Source organism: Rana temporaria, chromosome 11 (genome assembly GCF_905171775.1).
Source record: "Rana temporaria chromosome 11, aRanTem1.1, whole genome shotgun sequence".
Lineage (NCBI taxonomy): Eukaryota > Metazoa > Chordata > Amphibia > Anura > Ranidae > Rana > Rana temporaria.
Window position 1 is genome coordinate 46058283 of NC_053499.1, and position 19179 is coordinate 46077461.

General features: G+C 41.5%; 1 protein-coding gene across 4 annotated transcripts in view; it reads left to right on the top strand.

Moving 5' to 3' along the window:
- LOC120917300 (toll interacting protein) overlaps window positions 1-19179 on the top strand; it is an 81447-nt gene that overhangs the window by 51727 nt on the left and 10541 nt on the right. For 3 of the 4 annotated variants that reach the window (XM_040328499.1, XM_040328502.1, XM_040328503.1), the window contains exons 4-6: window positions 1661-1813; window positions 6194-6284; window positions 13364-13384. In XM_040328499.1, the coding sequence (XP_040184433.1) occupies window positions 1661-1813; window positions 6194-6284; window positions 13364-13384 (265 nt within the window). The remainder of the gene's footprint in view (window positions 1-1660; window positions 1814-6193; window positions 6285-13363; window positions 13385-19179) is intronic. The other variant, XM_040328500.1, reaches the window with a different exon arrangement.

A 19179-nucleotide genomic window follows, 5' to 3' on the forward strand; every position in this document is an offset into this window, starting at 1 on the left:
AATGCTCGAGCAAAGCGCAGTGACGTACAACGGCACTATAAAGGGGAAGTTCCATTCGAATGGTGCCACCCTTTGGGCTGCTATTTGCTGAATTTGTGTTACCGCGGGTTAGTAAAAGATTGAGAGACGATTCGTGCTTTTCAGTCTCCGTGTTTTTCAGTCAGTTACAGCGTGACGAATGTGCTATTTCCATTACGAACGCTAGTTTTACCAGAACGAGCGCTCCCGTCACATAACTTGCTTCTGGGCATGCCCGGGCCCCCCCCCCCCCCTCTCGTTAAAGCCCACACACAACCGTTTTTCACGACGTGAAATAGAACAATGTGAAAAAAGACGAAAAAATAGAGCAGGTTTTAAATTTTGAATGCCCTTTTTTCTCGTCGAGAAAAATGCTTTGGAGCATACACACGACCAATTAAAAAAAATGGAATTTTTCTCGTCATGAAAAAATGGTAGTGTGTACGCGGCAGTAGAATGGATTTCATTTGACAGAAAACAGGTGGAAAAAGCACTCTTACTCAGTTCTTATGGCAAAATCTGCCACTATTGGGTCCTGGATGAATTCCTTTCTCTCCTGTCCTGTGAAGTTCTCCAGTCAGTTCTATTGCAAGTCCTGGATGTCTTTTGCTTAGGCTTCCTCGCAATGAAGAGGCATCCCTACTGTTACAAGTGGGGGAAGTCAGCCACCTGGACTTGGGGCATTTTGGACCTTTTGGGTCTGAGACAATTGTGTGCCTGGGGTAAATTAAAAAAAAAAAAAAAATTTAATTCCTATCGCCTTTCCCGTTTCCATCCTTTCTGTCTCTCTGTGGGCCCTCCAGACTGCCCTACAGCAGATTCATTCTTCATGAATTATTGTGCCAGTTCCTTCTGAGCAATGGTTTCAGGTCCTTTATTGAAACCTTTTTACAGTTTTGAAGTCCATTGGTGACATTCACTCCATCCTAAACTTGAAAGCTTCTCGCCTTCTTGCAGGTCCAAATATTCTGGATTAAATCGTTCGTCTGCGATTGCGTTGCTGCAGCAAACAGAATTTTTCGCATGAATGGGCTTCAAGGATACATATTTACATTTTCCCCTGCATCCTTTCCTCCTGTGATTTGTAGTGGGTGAGCAGAACAGCACTTCCAGTTTGTGGCTCTTTTTCCTTTTTTTTTTTTCTTAAATGTTACCAGGTGGATGCCAGCTTTGGCTATAAGGTGCTTCATGCCACTGTTTGAGTTGGGAGCCTGGTTGTTTTGAGCCTGTTATCTGTGTTTGCTGTATTGTGCAGCCCTCACCTTTTTTATTGCTTAGGGACGTTCCATTCTAAAGGTTAGAAGGAGCCTTTGAAGTGTCCTGTACTGTATGATTAAGAAATCAGGATTGCTGCCTGTGAAATTACATTTTTTCAAGTACAATGCTGGACAAAGGCCGTTCTCCTCTTGTGGTCAATATTTACCAGAGCCTGTGTCCAAGAAAAGGTTTTTTTTTTCACGCAGGTCAGAAATCTTTATCTTAATTTCATTTTGAATGTGAAATGGGCTGTTTGCCTGGAACTGTACAGATTTGGCACTAATGGTAATTACTGTTGTGTGTTTTTTTAATATGTATGTATGTATGTATGTATGTATAGAGATATATAGATTACACCTAACATTGTTCGTTTCTAACCATGCAGAGAGCGTTCTCCATGGATGACCGCATTGCATGGACACACATCACTATTCCAGAATCGTTAAAAGAAGGAAAGGTGGTAGATGAATGGTTCAGTCTGAGTGGCAGGCAAGGAGATGACAAGGAAGGCATGATCAACCTGGTTATGTCATACACGGTGAGAGCTTGTTTCCTTCTCTTACGTAATGTTTACATTGATGCTCAGATCTCCAGAATGTATGTATGTATGTAATGGGTTATCTATTCTTAACATGATATGATCAGTGGTTTTCATACTGCAGTATTTTTTAAAATGGTATTTATGCTACTATTCTGTGAGAGCTATGTTGTGATATTCTTTCCAGTATAGATTACCTTCTATTTCCACTTTAAGTCCAGACACGGGGCTCTGTATGCAGAGTTATATCCACACGCTTTTTAAGTTCATTTTTTAAGTTCATTCTCTCTAGGCTGGTCACAAATGGCCACTGGAAATGATTGAGGACAATGCTGTAGGAATGATGGGCTACCTTCTTTCATATAATACTTGAAAATAAGGCAGCATCATAAGCTTTAAGGCATTCCACTGAAGGTATATATTCTGTAGAAATCTTGATTTGAAAACACAGATTTTTTTCCCCTTGGGTGTGGGACATTAAAGGCGACAAGAACACCAAATTGTTAGTCTATTTATTTTTGTAATAAAATTTGGACTTACAAAAAACATGTTTGGGCAAAGACGCATGCATATGGTAAGTAGCAAATTAATCAATGTGATGCATATACAGATACTTGGTTGTCTACATTGTATCCAACACGTTTCTGGCTTTAAACGCCTTTCTTCAGGGGTAATAACGGGGAGATCTGCATTCACATAATAGTAGTTTCAATACAGCATTATAAAGGACATCCTATAAAGAATAGTAAAAAACCTATAATATGTTCATCGTTTATAATCAACATACCGTTTAGCATATTGTATGATCATGCCCATAATAGCAAGATGCCTAGATGGGGTCAATTGCCATAGGATAAGCAGGACAAGTAAACTGTAGGGCCAATTGCCCCTAAAGCTGGAGACACCTCTACGGAAGTCCACCTCCCAAAAGGAGTACAAAACGTGTCTTATGTTCAATCATATTTGTGTGTGTGTGTGTGTATATATATATGTGTGTGTGTGTGTGTGTGTGTGTGTTCTCTCATAGTTAAAAATCAAGAATACCAACATGCATATATCGCTTCTTCTAATTAGTAGCTCATACGAATTTGTTTTTGGCCAAAATGAACAGATTTTGAAAGCCTCTGACAGACTCCCTACACACAGTAGGTATTCCCCTATGGGACAAACCCCCTTTTTGCATAAGGTAGAGGGCAAATGCCCAGCGCATGTTTTTGCACAGACATGTTTTTATTATGTTCCATTTCTTTTTCTAATGTGTACTTTTTTAAAGATTTGGTGTTCTTGTCGCCTTTAAAGTGCCACTCCCAAGGGGAAAATCTTTGTTTTCAGACATTTGGGATGTTGGTGACAGGACACCTGGCTTTGTTGATGGTGGAACCATTTTCTCTTGATTTGAAAAATTTGATATGGTATTGATATATTCAGTCATATGGGTGGGTAAATACATTTATCTTAACTAAGGTGCCATCATCCCAAATTCATATAACAAAAACTGAATATTGTAGTAAGGCGCATTATAGCATCCTAGAAAAACACAAGCTAAATTTTGATAGTATAAAAAATGAATATATAAATATAAGGCCCCTTCGGATGAAAATCGGACATACATTGATCCCTATGAGATTGCGGGTTAGAGCGGATGAACATCCGCTCACACTTGATCTCATCCAGGTCCGCAATCCTCGGATTTTGCAGACGGAGGAAAACCCTAATTTTCTATCCGTCATCGGATGAATACGGACAGACGGCCCGTGTTCATCCGATTCCCTCCATAGGGGAGAGCGGAGATCTGACAGGGCGGTTCCTGCACAGTGTGCGGGGACCGCCCTGTCATCCGCCGGCTCGGCGGGGATCAGCGGAGCGATCCCCGCTGAGCAAGCGGAGGTTCACGGGGCGGATCATCACGGATCCGTCTTGTGTGAAAGAGCCCTTAGACATAGGCAAGCTAAAAATGTTTCATGCATTCAAAAAAATGCATCATCTATTGTCTTAACTAGTGTTTGAAATATTCTCAGCTTTATATTCAAGTCTCATTTCACCAATCGGTAAATGGTCAAAGTGTTTCACAAATGCATCCACTTCATCAGGACCAAAAGCAAAATGTATGGCAAGATATGTCAATTATTACAGGTGTTTATATCGGACTAAAACACAGTAAACACTCCTGATACAGAGAAGTATTATATCACATACAAACCAGCAAGTAGAGAATGCCATGTTCTTTCACAAAACAATCCCCTCTATCTACCGCTATTCGGGGAGAGTACATTTTGCACGATGTGTTTAAAAACTTTGAAGATGGTCTGCACATCTTTCCACCCTTTTTGCTTATGCTTCTGATGAATTGGATTTATCTATGAAATGCTCATGTAGGTAATTTCCAAACTATATATACAGAAGCAAAGTTTTTAAAGCAGCTAAACATTAATAGAATTAAAAACATTCAGCTGATTGCATTCACATATGTTACTTTAAAAAACAAAAACAAAAAAATGCAGTTCTTCCATACCCTGAAAGTCAGTTCCGGTGTTTTCTGTACTAGTAGACAATATTTGTATGCACCCAACCCTGTTGGCAAAAGAAACAGGAAGTTTGAAATGTTTCCATCCAACATCCCTGTGTGAGGCAGAGATAAACTGACTCTTTCAAGGTAGCTTAGCATGCACATTTTATTGATGTGCATATAAAGTAAAAAGACACCATTCAAACTGCTTATTTCCAAACCAACAGTTTCCCTTTTATGTGACCACCTTTAGAACACAGCTATTGGCAGCAGCTTGGTTAAGACCAGGGGTCTCCAAACTTTTGAAACAAAGGGCCAGTTTACGGCCCTTCAAACTTTAGGGGGGCCAGACTGTGGCCAGTGGGAGTAGAAAATAGCGTGGCATCGACAGGAGTAAACAACAAACTAGGTTTGCTGGTCACATTTACATCATTGGTGTCAGTGGGAGGAATGCTGTCCCATCACTGGTGTCAGTGGGTGGAATAGTGCCCCATAATTGGTGTCAGTGTAAGAATTGGTTCCCCCAAATTTAGTATCAATGTAAGGAATAGTGCCTGGTATCGGTGGATGGAGTAGTTTCCCAAGTACCGGATAAAGGCAAGCAAAGTGCCACATTCGGCCCAAGGGCCGCAGTTTAGAGACCACTGGTTAAGACCAAAGAAGTTTGAAATTACAATAATTATAGTACACCTAATGTGGTTGTAAACCTCAGACATGAAATATGAACACGGCATATCCCTCTGCAGTGTGTACCTGTCTCGGTTAAGAGCACAAAGTGTCGCCTTTTGTCTGCTGATTCATTCCTCTATCAGTATGAATGACTTCTTACAAGTTTTCCTGAAACCAAGAGAAAAAAGATGACAGGGGAGGGGCCTCCAGCTGATTGACAGCTTTAGCTCTATTGCTCTGGGGGGGGGGTGTCTGTCCCTTCCCTTCAATCAGCTCTCAGAACTTTCCAGAGTGTAACTTGACATCACTGACGCATTTACACTGCTCTAAGAACACCCTGAATGTGCCATCAATCCAGAGCTCTGTGCCACAGCCGTAACTCCTGTGTGTGTGCGCACACAGGAGTGACGTCATCATGGCTTGGTCATTTAAACGGCCGGAGCCTGCGGACCCTGAAGAATGATCACATGAAGATGGAAGCCCTATCAGCGGTGACAGCACACCTCTAGAGCGTTTTTCAGTCTTTCATAATGTACAGTACCAGTATGCGATTCGTATTAAATTGCAGGGCACCAGATTTATGTATTTTTTTACTGCTATAAATAATTTTTTATGATGTGGAGGTGTTGGCATCTAGCAGGTTTTTATTGCTGTTTGTGTCCCTACAGGGAAGAGTCTCCCTCTCTGTCTTGGTGACCATTGTCACTGGTACAGAAAGTGATTGAAAATATAACACTTGAAATGTTACAGAAACAGGAGGTAAAGGAAAGCTTCCTGTGAGGGCAACTGTTCTGGTGACAACTGAAAGGAAATAATCCTTGCTTTAAAAAAGATCTCCTCTTTTTACATGTTGTGTCCCCAGGGCAGGTATGAAGGAAAAAAATACATACAATAATATATATATATATATATATATATGTGTGTGTGTGTGTGTGTGTGTGTGTGTGTGTGTGTGTGTGTGTGTGTGTGTGTGTGTGTGTGTGTGTGTGTATATATATATATATATATATATATATATATATATATATATATATATATATATATTATAGCTAAACCATTTCCTTACTCTGTTCATGTAAAAATTGCTTCCACTGTACAGCAAACACAACTGCAAAACTAACTTCTACATCAAACGTATTTTGTGTTCTATTTACATATCTTATAATGTTTGACCACTTTTTTTTTTCTTTTTATTCTTTTTTCAGTCTGTGCCAGCCGCAATGTTGATGCAGTCTCAACCTGTGGTGTTAATGCCTACAGTCTACCAGCAAGGTGTCGGCTATGTGCCCATAGCAGGTGAATATCTGAGATGTATCATAAATTATGCCTGGCATCTTGTATGTATGTAAGGGAGAGTGTGTTAAAAGCCATAATAAACCTTAAAACAAAAATGTCTTAAATTGCAGCTAACCAAATCTCGTTGTGGTGGCTGCATTAGTTTACTTTTTTTTTTTTTTTTTTTTTTTTGGCTTTTGTCCTTTTTCACCTGGCGATTCAGCCAGTAAGGCTGTTATATTTTGACTTCCTTTTAAGCTGTCCAGAGAATGTATCAGTTAAAGTCCATCTAAATCTGCCAGTCTAACATTGCCCTCCCCCAGACTGACAATGCTGCTGTCCAAACGTGTCTGCTTTACTACTTCCTTACAGAACTCGGACACCTTAAAGTGGATGTAAACACAATTCATGAAATTTTAGCTGGGCACGTATATATGCAGTGTGGTTTTTATCTCTCTAATTCCCATAGCTTTGTCCTGCTCCGTTCTTCTGTTATCAGCCTGAACTTTTGACAAGTTCTCTGAGACAATAGCCCGAAGTGTGTGACGGGGAAGGTTGCTATAAATAGATTAGCAGACTGCTAATATATTCACAGGCAACCTCTGCATTTGTGGGGAGGGGGTGTTTCCTCCAATCGGCTGCCATGGGTGTCTAACAATAATCCACTCCTACAGGGGAATGAGGAAGTGAAAAATCTAGCAGGACGTACACTTTCTAAACCGTATATAAAGCTGAAGACAGAAGATATTCATGTAAAATTTGTGTAGGGAGATTAGTTTTATCTCTGTGTATCATCTGAGGCTGTTCACTTCACTTGGTATATGGACTGTTTACATCTGCTTTAAAGGCATTGTAAAAGCAGAAGTTTTTTTTATCTTGATGCATTTATATGCTTCAAGATAAAAAGCCTTCTGTGTGTAGCAGCCGCCTCAGCCCCCCTAATACTTATTTGAACCCCATCTCTATCCAACGACGTCCACAAGTCACGCGGCTGTCTGGGACTCTCCCTTCTGATTGGCTGAGATGCAGCAGGAGCTCCATTGGCTCCCGCTGCAATCAATTAAAGTCAGTTAGCCAATCAGGAGAGAGAGGGGCGGGGCCGAACAGCAGCTCCATGTCTGGACACAGAGCTGCAGCTCGGCTTGAGAGCCCCTATAGCAAGCTGCTTGCAGTGGGGGCGTTTGACAGGAGGGAGGGGCTAGAGCAACGAAGACTGATCCGGGCTACTCTGTGCAAAACCATTACACAGAGCTGGCAAGTATAACATGTTTTTTGTGTTTCGTTTTTTTTTTATAAAAAAAAAAAAATCCTTTTACAATAACTTTAAAACAGGTGGTGTGTTACTGGCTGGATCACCAGGTGAAATAAGGGGGGGGGGGGGGGGGGGTTGTGCTGCAGAATCCCCCTGTGTCTGCATGAAGTGTCAAATCCATAAAAGCACATGTAAAATCTGTTCAGCGTTGGCTGCAGTATAAAGAAACCCAGAGGTGCAGAAATTTATACCAGCAGACTGGGAGCATGTAGAAGCATATTATTATTTGCACATCAATTTCATAAAGCAAGCAAATTGCCTTTGTGTTCAGCATTATTGGTAAGATAACCTAAAGATAGCTTGTCACCTGAAAAAAAGAACACTTGGCCAAGTACCAACTCACTAATTGGATAAAATAAAGTTTTTACCAGCTCTGTCCGTGTCAGGATTAATATTGCAGCGTAGTAATAAATTGACTGTAGTCACTGCCATGTTTGAGTAATTCTCTGCAGCATAAAAGGTGCCAAAACTGCAGATTTTCCACTGGGACAGCATGGAATTAAAAACTAAAAGCAATTTCTGCATTGTGTCATTCTGCTGAAGTTTCGGCAGCATAGATCTGTAAATATACGTGGAAGCCTATGATTTATAGAAGCACTGGCATATGTAGAAAAAATTACTACATTTTACATTCACTCTTTTACAGGCTGGTAAATCTGAGCTGTCCTATTGAATCTGCTTAGTGCACTGTAGCAAATACCAGTACCTTAATGCTAAATTGTTGAGATTCTTCTTCCCTTTTTTTTTTTACTCCACACATTGGAGGCATAGTTGCCTGTATTTATCCAAACTGTGCATGCATGATGTAAAATATTACTCTTGAATGTTGAATTAACATTGAAAAATCGTCTCATAAATATATTCTGCCTCATAAAGGGGTTGTAAAGGTACAATTTTGTTCCCTAAATAGCTTCCTTTACCTTAGTGCAGTCCTCCTTCGCTTTCCTCATCCTTCGATTTTGCTTTTAAATGTCCTTATTTCTTCTGAGAAATCCTCACTTCCTGTTCTTCTGTCTGTAACTCCACACAGTAATGTGAGGCTTTCTTCCTGGTGTGGAGTGTCGTGCCCTTGAGGGGGGAGGGGGCGAGCAGGAGAGTCAGGACACCCACTAACACACAGCTCCTTTCTCTATCGGCAACGTAGAGAGCGTCCTGACTCTCCTTCTCACCCCTCAAGGGAGGGGGCGAGCCCGACACTCCACACCAGGGAGAAAGCCTCGTACTGTGTGTAGTTACAGACAGAACAGGAAGTGAGGATTTCTCAGAAGAAATAAGGACATTTGAAAGCAAAATCGAAGGATGAGGTTGGTAAAGGAGGACTGCACTAAGGTAAAGGAAGCTCACCTCATTAACATGTGCAGAGGATAATATAGTGGGGTACCTGGAGGAAGTAGAGTAAACAAAACTAACGAGAGAAAATGTGAAATTAATGGACGAGGAGATTACAGAGGCAGAAGTAAGGGAAGCTATCGGCTCATTGGCAACGGGTAAATCCCCAGGCCCGGATGGTTTACCCCTGGAGGTGTATAGTCGATATGTAGAGCTGATGGCTCCAATACTATCTAAGGTATATAGAGAGGCCTTTGTTAGACGAGAGCTCCCACATTCCATGTATGAAGCAACAGTAGTTTTACTAATAAAAACGGATAAGGACCCAAGTGAATGTACCTCATATAGGCCAATATCTTTGCTGAACTGCGATTATAAAATTTTGGCCAAGATATTGGCCAAAAGATTAAATACTGTACTAACATCTATAGTGCATGCTGAACAGACAGGTTTTATAATTGGCAAATCAACTTCGATAAACATTCGTAGAACACAATTGGTAGTACAGATTAAGGAGTATATTCCAGAGACGGGGGCTTTGGCATCTCTTGATACAGCCAAAGCCTTTGATTCCGTAGAGTGGAGATTCTTTCAGGCAACACTGGGGAAGTTTGGATTCTGGAACAGATTTAAGCAATGGGTAAGGATACTATATGCAGCCCCGCGATCCAAGCTATTGATTAATGGAATATTGACCCCATCAATTAACTTATTTAGGGGTATGAGGCAGGGGTGTCCGCTGTCTCCTCTTCTATTTGCTATTACAATTGAATCAATTGGCCTTACGATTCCGTCAGTCTGAAGAATATAAGGGGATAGAAATGGGCGACAGAACTGATTGGACTGTATGCAGATGACATCATATTGTATATGCGAGATACACAGGATACCCTGTGGAATGCTATGAGTACAATAGATACGTTTGGTAGGTACTCAGGACTTAAGATTAATTGGCAGAAGTCTTTTCTAATGCCAATGCATCGAGAGGGGGAAATGGAGGAGAGGACGGATACCCCACTTAAGATAGTGGACTCCTTTAAATATTTAGGAATGCAATATAACAAGACAACCCCGGGCGGCATTGGAGGCCAATGTTTATCTATTGATGGAGTATATTAAAGTCAAGTTGAGGATTTGGAGTAAACTCCCTTTGTCAGTTGTGGGAAGAATACATTTAATTAAATTGATCCTACTACCAAAGTGTTTGTATATCTTCTCACACTCCCTAGTAGTAGTGCCTAAAAAGTTCTTTAAAAAATTGAATTCACAATTTATTAAATATTTATATGGGCAAAAGGTAGATGTAAAGTAAAGCTGACAACATTACAGCGCCCAAAGACAGAGGCAGGGTTGGCGCTGCCAGATGTCTATTTGTATTACTTGGCAGGACAAATGAGACATTTGCGTAACTGGTTTACACAGGACCAAAGCTCGGGAGTAGAGAAGCATTTGTTAAATATATTACAAGCTGAAAACTTTTTGGTAGTATTAGAAACAAAACGTATACATGCACCAGGGGTCAAGATCCCAATGCTCTCATTGGTCCGATCAGTATGGCGGGAGGTCAAAAAATTAATGGGCTTCAGGGATATCCCTGCTGAGCTATCCATGTGGCATAATCCCTTGTTTGAAGAGCTATATACATTAGAGGATAGTATATTTTGCAAGCAAAAAGGAATAGTAGCTCTGGAACAGGTATAGCAAAGTGGGAATATATGCTCCATTTGATTATTTGAAAACACAATATAAACTAGTCGATACATTCTTTTATAGATTTTTACAGTTAAGACATGCGTTAAGTGCCCAATTTGGTAGTAAAAGTATAGATGTATCTAGATTCCCCCTTATAGGAATATTGAGAACTCAAGGACCAAAGGGATTAGTATCCAAGTTGTACACATATTTTATGCAGGCCAAGATACAGGTCTCTCCACTTCAGATTAAGAGGAAGTGGCAAACGATATGTCCATCTATGACGGATGAGATTTGGGGGGAAGCCTGCAAATCACATTTGACAATATCACCTGCAAGCAATAAGATTGATACAGTTTTACATAATACACCAGGTTTATCTTACACCGTATAAACTAAGCCTGATGGGGAGAGTAGTAAACGCGGAGTGTGCAAGATGTCACCTACCACGGGCTGACTTCGAGCACATGATGTGGTCTTGTCCGGGCATCAGTAGATATTGGAGACAGGTTTTGGATATACTATCAGAAGTAGTGGGAGGATGCGTCCCATTTACTCCAGAAGTATGTCTATTGGGGTTAATCGAGAGTCAGAGATGGAATGTATATGCTAAGACTTGTTTACAAGAAACTTTATTTATGGCCCGCAAACAAATTGTTCTTGAATGGATGCAACCTACGCCTCCTTCGAAGGGACAATGGCTTGGGGCGGTAAATAAAATCCTTCCATATGAGAAACTATTAATTTTTTTTACCCAAAACCATTTTTAAATCGGGTTTTAACATTGCGCTATTTATCTCCTACTCTCCTCCATGCAGAGAATGAGGAGTGGCAGTTGGGTGCTCGTCAGGAAAGGAAAGTGTAAGGCTCTCTTAATGCTCAGCAGAAGAGCATCGGCTGAGAGCGTAAATGAGTTGCCAGCTTTAATGAGGAAAACTACTTAATTCCTTCAGGTTACCCTCACACACGGAAGCACTTGGGTGCTCAGTACAAGCGCATGCTGAACAGCCAAATCAAGCTCTGGTGTCTGCTCTACTTCTGGTTCACACTGATGCAATTCAAATGCGATCCGAAAGGAATAGATTTGCATTACATCTGAAAATACATTGTTTTCAATGAAGGGCGTTGTCTATGCAGTGCGATTTTGATCTGGTTAAAAAAAAAAGGGTCCTGTGCGAGTTTGGAGCGATGCATTGGTGGCATTCTCAGATAGCTGTTCACATAGGATGTGATGCATAGATAGATTTGCATAGAAGTGGCTGCTGAAAGGCAGATTTGCATAGAAGCGGATGGATGAAATTTCTAGCATATAAAGGAATATTAAAGACGGCTGCAGTACTAAATTTGCATTAAACAAAAAGGTATTCACAATCGCATCCATTAATCGTATCGGCATCGCGCTGAAAACTCACATAAAAATCGCACCACATAAAGTAAACCCTGCCGCAAAAAAAAAAACACATGTTCCCGGGGGCTAGCGATATTTGTGCATCCCTGCGCTCTATTCTTCACATCTTTTGCCTTGCTCATAGGTTCCATCTTCCTATACCCCAACTTTACACTATTGGGCTTGAGATGCTTTTGACTATGAGCTAGCATGCCACAGATCCTGCCTCTGCCATCCCTACCGCACACGTCATATGTATGAATCTGTCACTGGTGACAACTGTCCAACAGATAATGTAAAGAGCGCACTCACCTGCGCCTCCATTGTCACTCCCTTGCAGTCTGAAAAGTTGTAGAATCTATGTTGTCAGGCAGGAAGAAGACCAACACCTTGCCGTTTTTGCCACCAAGAAAGTTAACAGAAATCCAAGATTTTATGGTTTGCATCAGGAAAAGTAGATGGGGGACCATTTAATTGAGGCCAATTGAAAGGATTTAATTTCACTTCCTGTTTCTGGAAAAAAAGGGAACTTTTAATTGAACACAAACAGGGCCTTTAATCATTTCCTAATCCATGCAAAATTTAAATATTTGGGGTAAAGATACATTTTAAATGTACTATTTAATTCTAAACCGCTAACATAATGCGCACACATAGAGTAGACTTTTTAAAGTAAACTAACCATGATGGAAATATGGGGCTTCCATTGCTGACCTCCTGGTTCTCTGTCCATCTCTTGACTACAGTACCTTTTGAGACAAACCTGTAATACTTGTGTTCCAGTTTCTCATCTATATAGCCAAAGTATAGCAATGACGGCCTGCATATCTTTCATGATAGGTTTCCTTTACTTTTAGGATGATTGTGTTCCTGCATAAACTACTGAAATATATTGCCATTTGAGATTACATATCTTGCCCAGTACTAAAGCAAAATCTGGCAAGGCTAAAATGAAAGAAAATAACAAAAAAAAAACACAAATGCAGTATATGAAGACATCTGTAACATGTATACACTGGCTACATATGTACTTGCAGTGTTTAGAAGGTAAAGAACGGGTTCTGTGTCCCAAATTTCCTTGCACCCACATTACTGTCATTTGCATAGATCCTGCTGGTTTGTAACCAAGATTTGTTCTCCAAATTCACCAATGGAATGAAAGCGGTGTTTCACTTAAATCCCTAAGTACATATAAAGCTTAAGTGCTTCTCCATAACTGATTTTTCTATTTTAGGCGGTTACCTTTTCTTTTGTACGTACATCTGTTTTCATTTTAAATGTAGGGTCTGGTTCATCTGCTGTTTGTGTACCTAGAGAAATTAACATTGTCCTCACTTTTTGTTCTGCTCATATTCTTTTCTATATACACACCCCACCCAGGACTTGATTACTGGTCTCTGGGTAAGTTTCTGTACCCCGCTGCATGATACTTGGTATATGTTTTGTCTTCACTTGTTGAATACTAGAGCACCCCCGGTTTGTTTGGTGTAAAGTCCAAGAGTCGTGTGTATATGTACTGCTGAATGTTTTAATTATGAGATAATGTCTCATTGCTGCCATCAAATATGTTCTCAGCCTGAATGTGAAAGTTTATAATTTACTAGGAGTATTGATTGCAAAATTAAAGATGATCCTGACACTTTTCAGCTTTTCTGTTCTGATAAAAGGTTCATGTTGCAGCAATCCTATGTAAGTAAATGAACACTTCCCTTAGTCTGAGAATTAGGCCTCATGCACACTGGACGTATTTACTGCCGCTTCTAGGGGCATTTCCATGCACACACACACAGGTTTTTAGCAGCGTTAAGTGGCAGGAGCTTTTACAGGCAAGAAATAAAAAAACGCTGCCAGTGTGTGAAAGAGCAGCAGAGTTTGGACAGAAAAAAAAGCTTCATGCTTCTTAATGCTGCTAAACATGCCTAAATGCTAGTGCCCTGAGCATTATTCAGAATTATTTATTAAGAGCTTGATGCCTGTAAGTGTCAGGCATTTTTTTTCTTAAAAAATGCTGCTTGCTTCAAGAAGTGTTAAAAAAAAAAAAAATTGTCCTTTGTGCTTGAGGCCTTAGGTAAGCAGTACATTTCTGCAATACATGCACGTTTCCCTATGTTTTGTCCTTTTTAAAATGCGGTAAGTAAAGAAATTTTCCCAATGATTTTGCCAGAAACCTTGTGTGCTCCTAACTTCCTGCTGGTCAACACTGCCTTTGCTGTACTGAAAGCCTAAGAATGTTTCCAGTCCTAGCCTACGTTATCTGTGGGACTGCAGAATTCATCAGAACTTATCCCTGTCCTTCTCCACATGCATACATGTATTTCGTTCCCAGAAAAACTGTGTAGCTGCCTTGACCTGTAGGAGAAGGGCTATTAAGAAGTGTAGTTCTGAGCTAGCGGGTGTACATCAATATGAACTCTTCTAGGGCACCTGTAATCCATTTTCCCAGCAGCTGCCTGAAGAAGTTTGCAGGCCTAGGGATGCCAGGCTTGCAAAAGCAAGTAATAAAAGCGGCTTCACACTGTGATGTTGTGGTATCGGATCATTGGTGGGGATCATAGATCTCAATGGCAGCCGGGCCTGACAACTGGAGGCAGCGAATATTGTCGGCTTCTAAGGCCTCTTTCTCACGGGCGGTCCGCTTGACAGACTCCGCTTTGCTCAGCGGGGGATTGATCCACTGAGCAGGCGGATGACTGGTCTGTCTCTGCACACTGTGCAGTGATGGACCTGTCAGACTCCCGCTCTCCTCTATGGGGAGATTGGATGAAAACAGACAGCCTGCCTGTTTTCATCCGATTCGATCCTCCAAACGGATGGAAAATAGGGTCTCCCTCCGTCTAGATTTAACGGACCGGAATGGATATTGGCAGGTGTCAGTGGACATATAACCGCTGACATCCGCCGCTTCATAGAGGTGAATGGATTTCCTATCAGGTCCACCTGAAAAACTGACAGTCAGACCTAATTGGAAAAAGCCTGTGTGATAGGGGCCTTACTGTCAAAAGGAGACTAAGGTTAACATTGCCTCTGTGTGAGGGCATCACACATGGGAATATTACTCTACAGATTGCAGACAGGAAGGGGTTAGGCATATCAGACTAATATGTCAACTTGGTGATTTGTCGGTCACATAAAACCTTGCTTCTCTGTTTGTGCTCACCTCCATGGAGTTTGTCATGCCCTGCAGAGAATATGTGGTATCGTATGTGGCTCGGGGCGAGTGATGACAGGGCTGCATGACCAATCTCCCTCCAATCTGTGCCTACACTTAGAGTCCCGATGAGATTGGCGGCCGAAGAGGAAAGGTGCATGCTCGGGAAAAGTAGTCTGGTGAGCCGCGCACAGGCAGAGCAGTACACAGGTGCTCTCCTTACAATTCTCATTAAGCCATGGGACCTAACAGTATGACCTCTCTGAGCCTGCCCCCTCCCCTGTGCCCTGACCAATGTAGCTGGAGAGCAGAAAGTAATGAGTGAGGTGGAGGATTGCAAAAATTACCACTCCGGTGCAGCGCTCACTGAAAGTTGCCCTGACATGAGAGCTGCAGCCTTCTAGTTTGTGCAGTTTTCTTCTCCTTGTGCTCTATGTAAGTGTCCAACAGTTTAGCCTGAGCACTGCGAACAGACTGGTCTCAATGTGTGCTGTGCGCTGTCAGTGTGCGCTGTGCTATTGTGTTAATGGCTGTGGAGTTGTGTGGATCTCAGCGCTGGATTGTACTCCCTCCCGCTGTGCTGCAGATCCTCTCCTCTCTGCCAGCCTGAATAAAAGGGGGAAGTGGGGACATGCAAGCGTGGAGCCGCGCACACACAGGCTCCTGATGATGAAATGAATGGGAGAGAGAGAGAGGATGGATGGGAGTTGCAGAGGAGACAGCAAGAGAATGGGGAAGAGACCCAGTTCTAGTGCTCTGTCCCTCTGGTCTTCCCCCAGTTCCCTGTCCCTCTGGTCTGCCCCCAGTGCCCTGTCCCTCTGGTCTGCACCCATAATCTACGAGGGCATGTTTACGGGTGCAATTAGGTGCAGGGCAGTGTATGAATTAGGTGGGGCAACTGGTGGCGAGTAACTCTTGAGGCCTGTCAAGTAGCTCAGGACTTGAAATTTTGAGCCCTGTCATATTTATTATATTTTATCTTTGGAAGGTGTCCAAAACCCTTTGATTTAAAGAGTCAGGTCTTTTATAAGACAGACCTCTGCTAATATAATTTTGGGTGAAGTTGGATGAAGCGGATAGTCAACAAATCGGTTACAGTAAATGGGCAGTTCAGTCTTTCTAGCAAAATATTGTTTCCACCAAATCCTTCTTTCCGTATTGTGGCACGGTAATTTTAGCTAAAGATGTCTTGATGCAATCCAATATAATTTACCATTTGTTACATGTATGACCAGAAGTGTGCCATAAATTTGACATTTTACACAGCACTTATTGAGCTTTTCATCTTTTGCCATCCATGGTTTCCATTTTTAAGTAACAAGATCAACCTTTCTAACACAAAGGAACTCTTTAAATAACAGTTTGGTTTAGGGAACCCCTGCTAAAAATGACTAGATCTTGAACTCCTATTACGTTAGTATGATGGACCGTGGGAAGATTTCTCTATACATTTGTGGTCATTGGGAAGAATTCCCTTTTCAGATCGCTAAAATTATCAGCGGTATCAGTGGGAAATTATCTGAGGAAGAAATTGCTCATTGCTCAAGGAACACCTAACAATCTCTGGTGGAACCAGAATTGGGAATCTCTGAAACTAGATGATTAAAATTGATCCAGAAATTTAGCGCACAAACTGAATAATTTATGAAATGGGGTGGAATGTTTCCATGCTTAAAGCGGACTTCCTGCCTTTTAATGTTTATTAAAAGTCAGCAGCTACAAAAAGCTTTACGGCCGGGCACGCACTGCGCATGCTTGAGTCGCACTGAGCTCCCGGAATGGACAAGCGATCCCCTGGGACCTGTCGTGTGTCCCAGGAGATTGCCTAGAGGGAGGGGCTGCCTAGGGGCAGAGGAGGAGTCACCTAGGCGATACCAAATCGTACGATTTTCATTTAGTCAGTATACTTGTTGTCCGAAAATACAATACAATACAAATACATTACAACATATGACATTATTTCCGTTTTGTTTTTTTCCTGTCGTACGAGAATTTTCGTGACTTAAGTACCCTATTCAATCCCTACTTGCGACTATTAAGCGAAAACAAGTCGTACAATCTTCAGATCATGTGTACGGGCCATATGTATAGTGGCTAAAGCATCATGAGTGGGAATTCAATAGAGCACCTGCATGGTGCCCAGATAGATCTACAAAGTAGGATGCAAGCCTATAGATACCCTGCAATCCATAGGACAATGTTTCCAATACACTCAATGATATCAGACTAGACTGTACACCAATGATCCACTAATTAACATTCTTCCTTCCACTTAAATCCGAATATATTTTATATTGTAATAGTTGAGCCCCCCCCTCCTTCTTTCCTTTCCTCCACCTGCCTGTTATCTGACCGACAGCCATCCACCCAAGTAATTTTTAACGTTCATCCTTGGACCCAGCAGGGGCTATTCAATTCTTAACATGTAGTAGTAACAAACTAAACACAGATTTATGTAGCGTGCCACTGGCCAAAAGTTGCAACCCTTTAAGAGTTAAGTGTTAAGAGAATAAGTTCTCAAAGCAGAATTCCACCCAAAAATTGAACTTTCGCTTTAAGTGACTGTGACCTTCTGACATGCCACATTTTGGCATGTTTTTTTGGGGGGGGGGGGGGGGGGGAGATACTTCTTTTTTTTTTTTTTTTTTTTTGAGGCCTCCAGCTCCCACTTCCTCCCGGGGCTCTGTGGCGCCAGAAGGAAGTTCCCCCCCCCCCCCCCCGCAATCTTCTGGGGCATGTCACAATGCCGGTGCCACAAAGGGAAAGGGGAGAGGAGCGGGGCTTAGTTCGCCCGCATCGCTGGACCATAGGAAAGGTGAGTGTCCAATTATTAATACTTTTTGTAGCTGCTGACTTTTAAATGGGTGGAACTCCGCTTTAACTGCTTTCTCGCATTGAAAAATAAAATTAAAGTACTACTATATGGTCAAAGGTTTTTTTTTTTTTTTTGCATGCTAGTCTCATATTGATCATGAAGAGTTTACTAAAGTTCGGAAAATTCTGGTACGTGATGCAATTGATCTCGTGTTGTAGTGTATTTCTATTTGTATTTTTATATTTGTATTTTTATATTTGTATTTTTGGACGACAACTGTACTGATTAAACGAAAATCGTACGATCTGGTATTGTAGGAGAATAATTTTTGTAAAGGTCTGTTCGGATAATATCAGATGATCGCTCTTGAAAGCTGTGTACTAACGATCTGATTATCATATCACTTCGAAAGCAGCATTTTTCATACGATTTTCGCATTGTGTGTACAGGCCTTAAGACTGCAAATACAAGAGTGATTTTAACACCCCCCCCCCCCCCCCCCCATGACCATATAGTAGTGACAGCTGTTGATGCATGAGCTTGTATGTCTTCAGGCAGATAAATACACTGCTGAAGTGCATCTTTGTGAAATTTTTCCTTCCTACAAATTTATGTTCCTGTTCAGCAAGTTTTGTGATTCACAGTTTCAGTACATTTCCCAGTCAAGCATATGAAAGCTTTTTACCTGGATCAGCTTTGCATCTGTGTGTTTGCTGGACAATAAAATGCATTTGCTGATTCATTGCTGATTGCTGATTCATTGTCCAGTGAAGCTTCAGGTACACATGAAGCTATGAATTCCTGGGTGGGAAATTGTGGGGATTGTGTGAATTGCAAGTCTGGCATCAGAATAATAAAAAAAAAAAAACTTTTTTGGCAGATGAATTTAAACTGTGTAGTTATTTACATGACCATCCACTTTTTTTTTTTTCATCAAAAAGGTTTTTATTGAGCAAAATTACAATTTACAGGGCATGTAGAAGTTGTGCAGTCATAGCATACAACAAATATTCGCTGACAGAGTACAAGCTTAGGTATGTGACTATAGGTGCCATAGGGTACAATAACATTCAGTCCTAGCCTTCCCGTGATGCGGGCGCAGCACAGTTGGGTTAGTGATCCTTCAACCCGTGCCCCCTCCCGTTCTCCCCTGCCTTTTCGCGAGTTCAGTGTTTCCCTGATCATATCATCCCTACCGGGAGCAGGTTGCAGATGAGTTTAGCCATTTTCCCC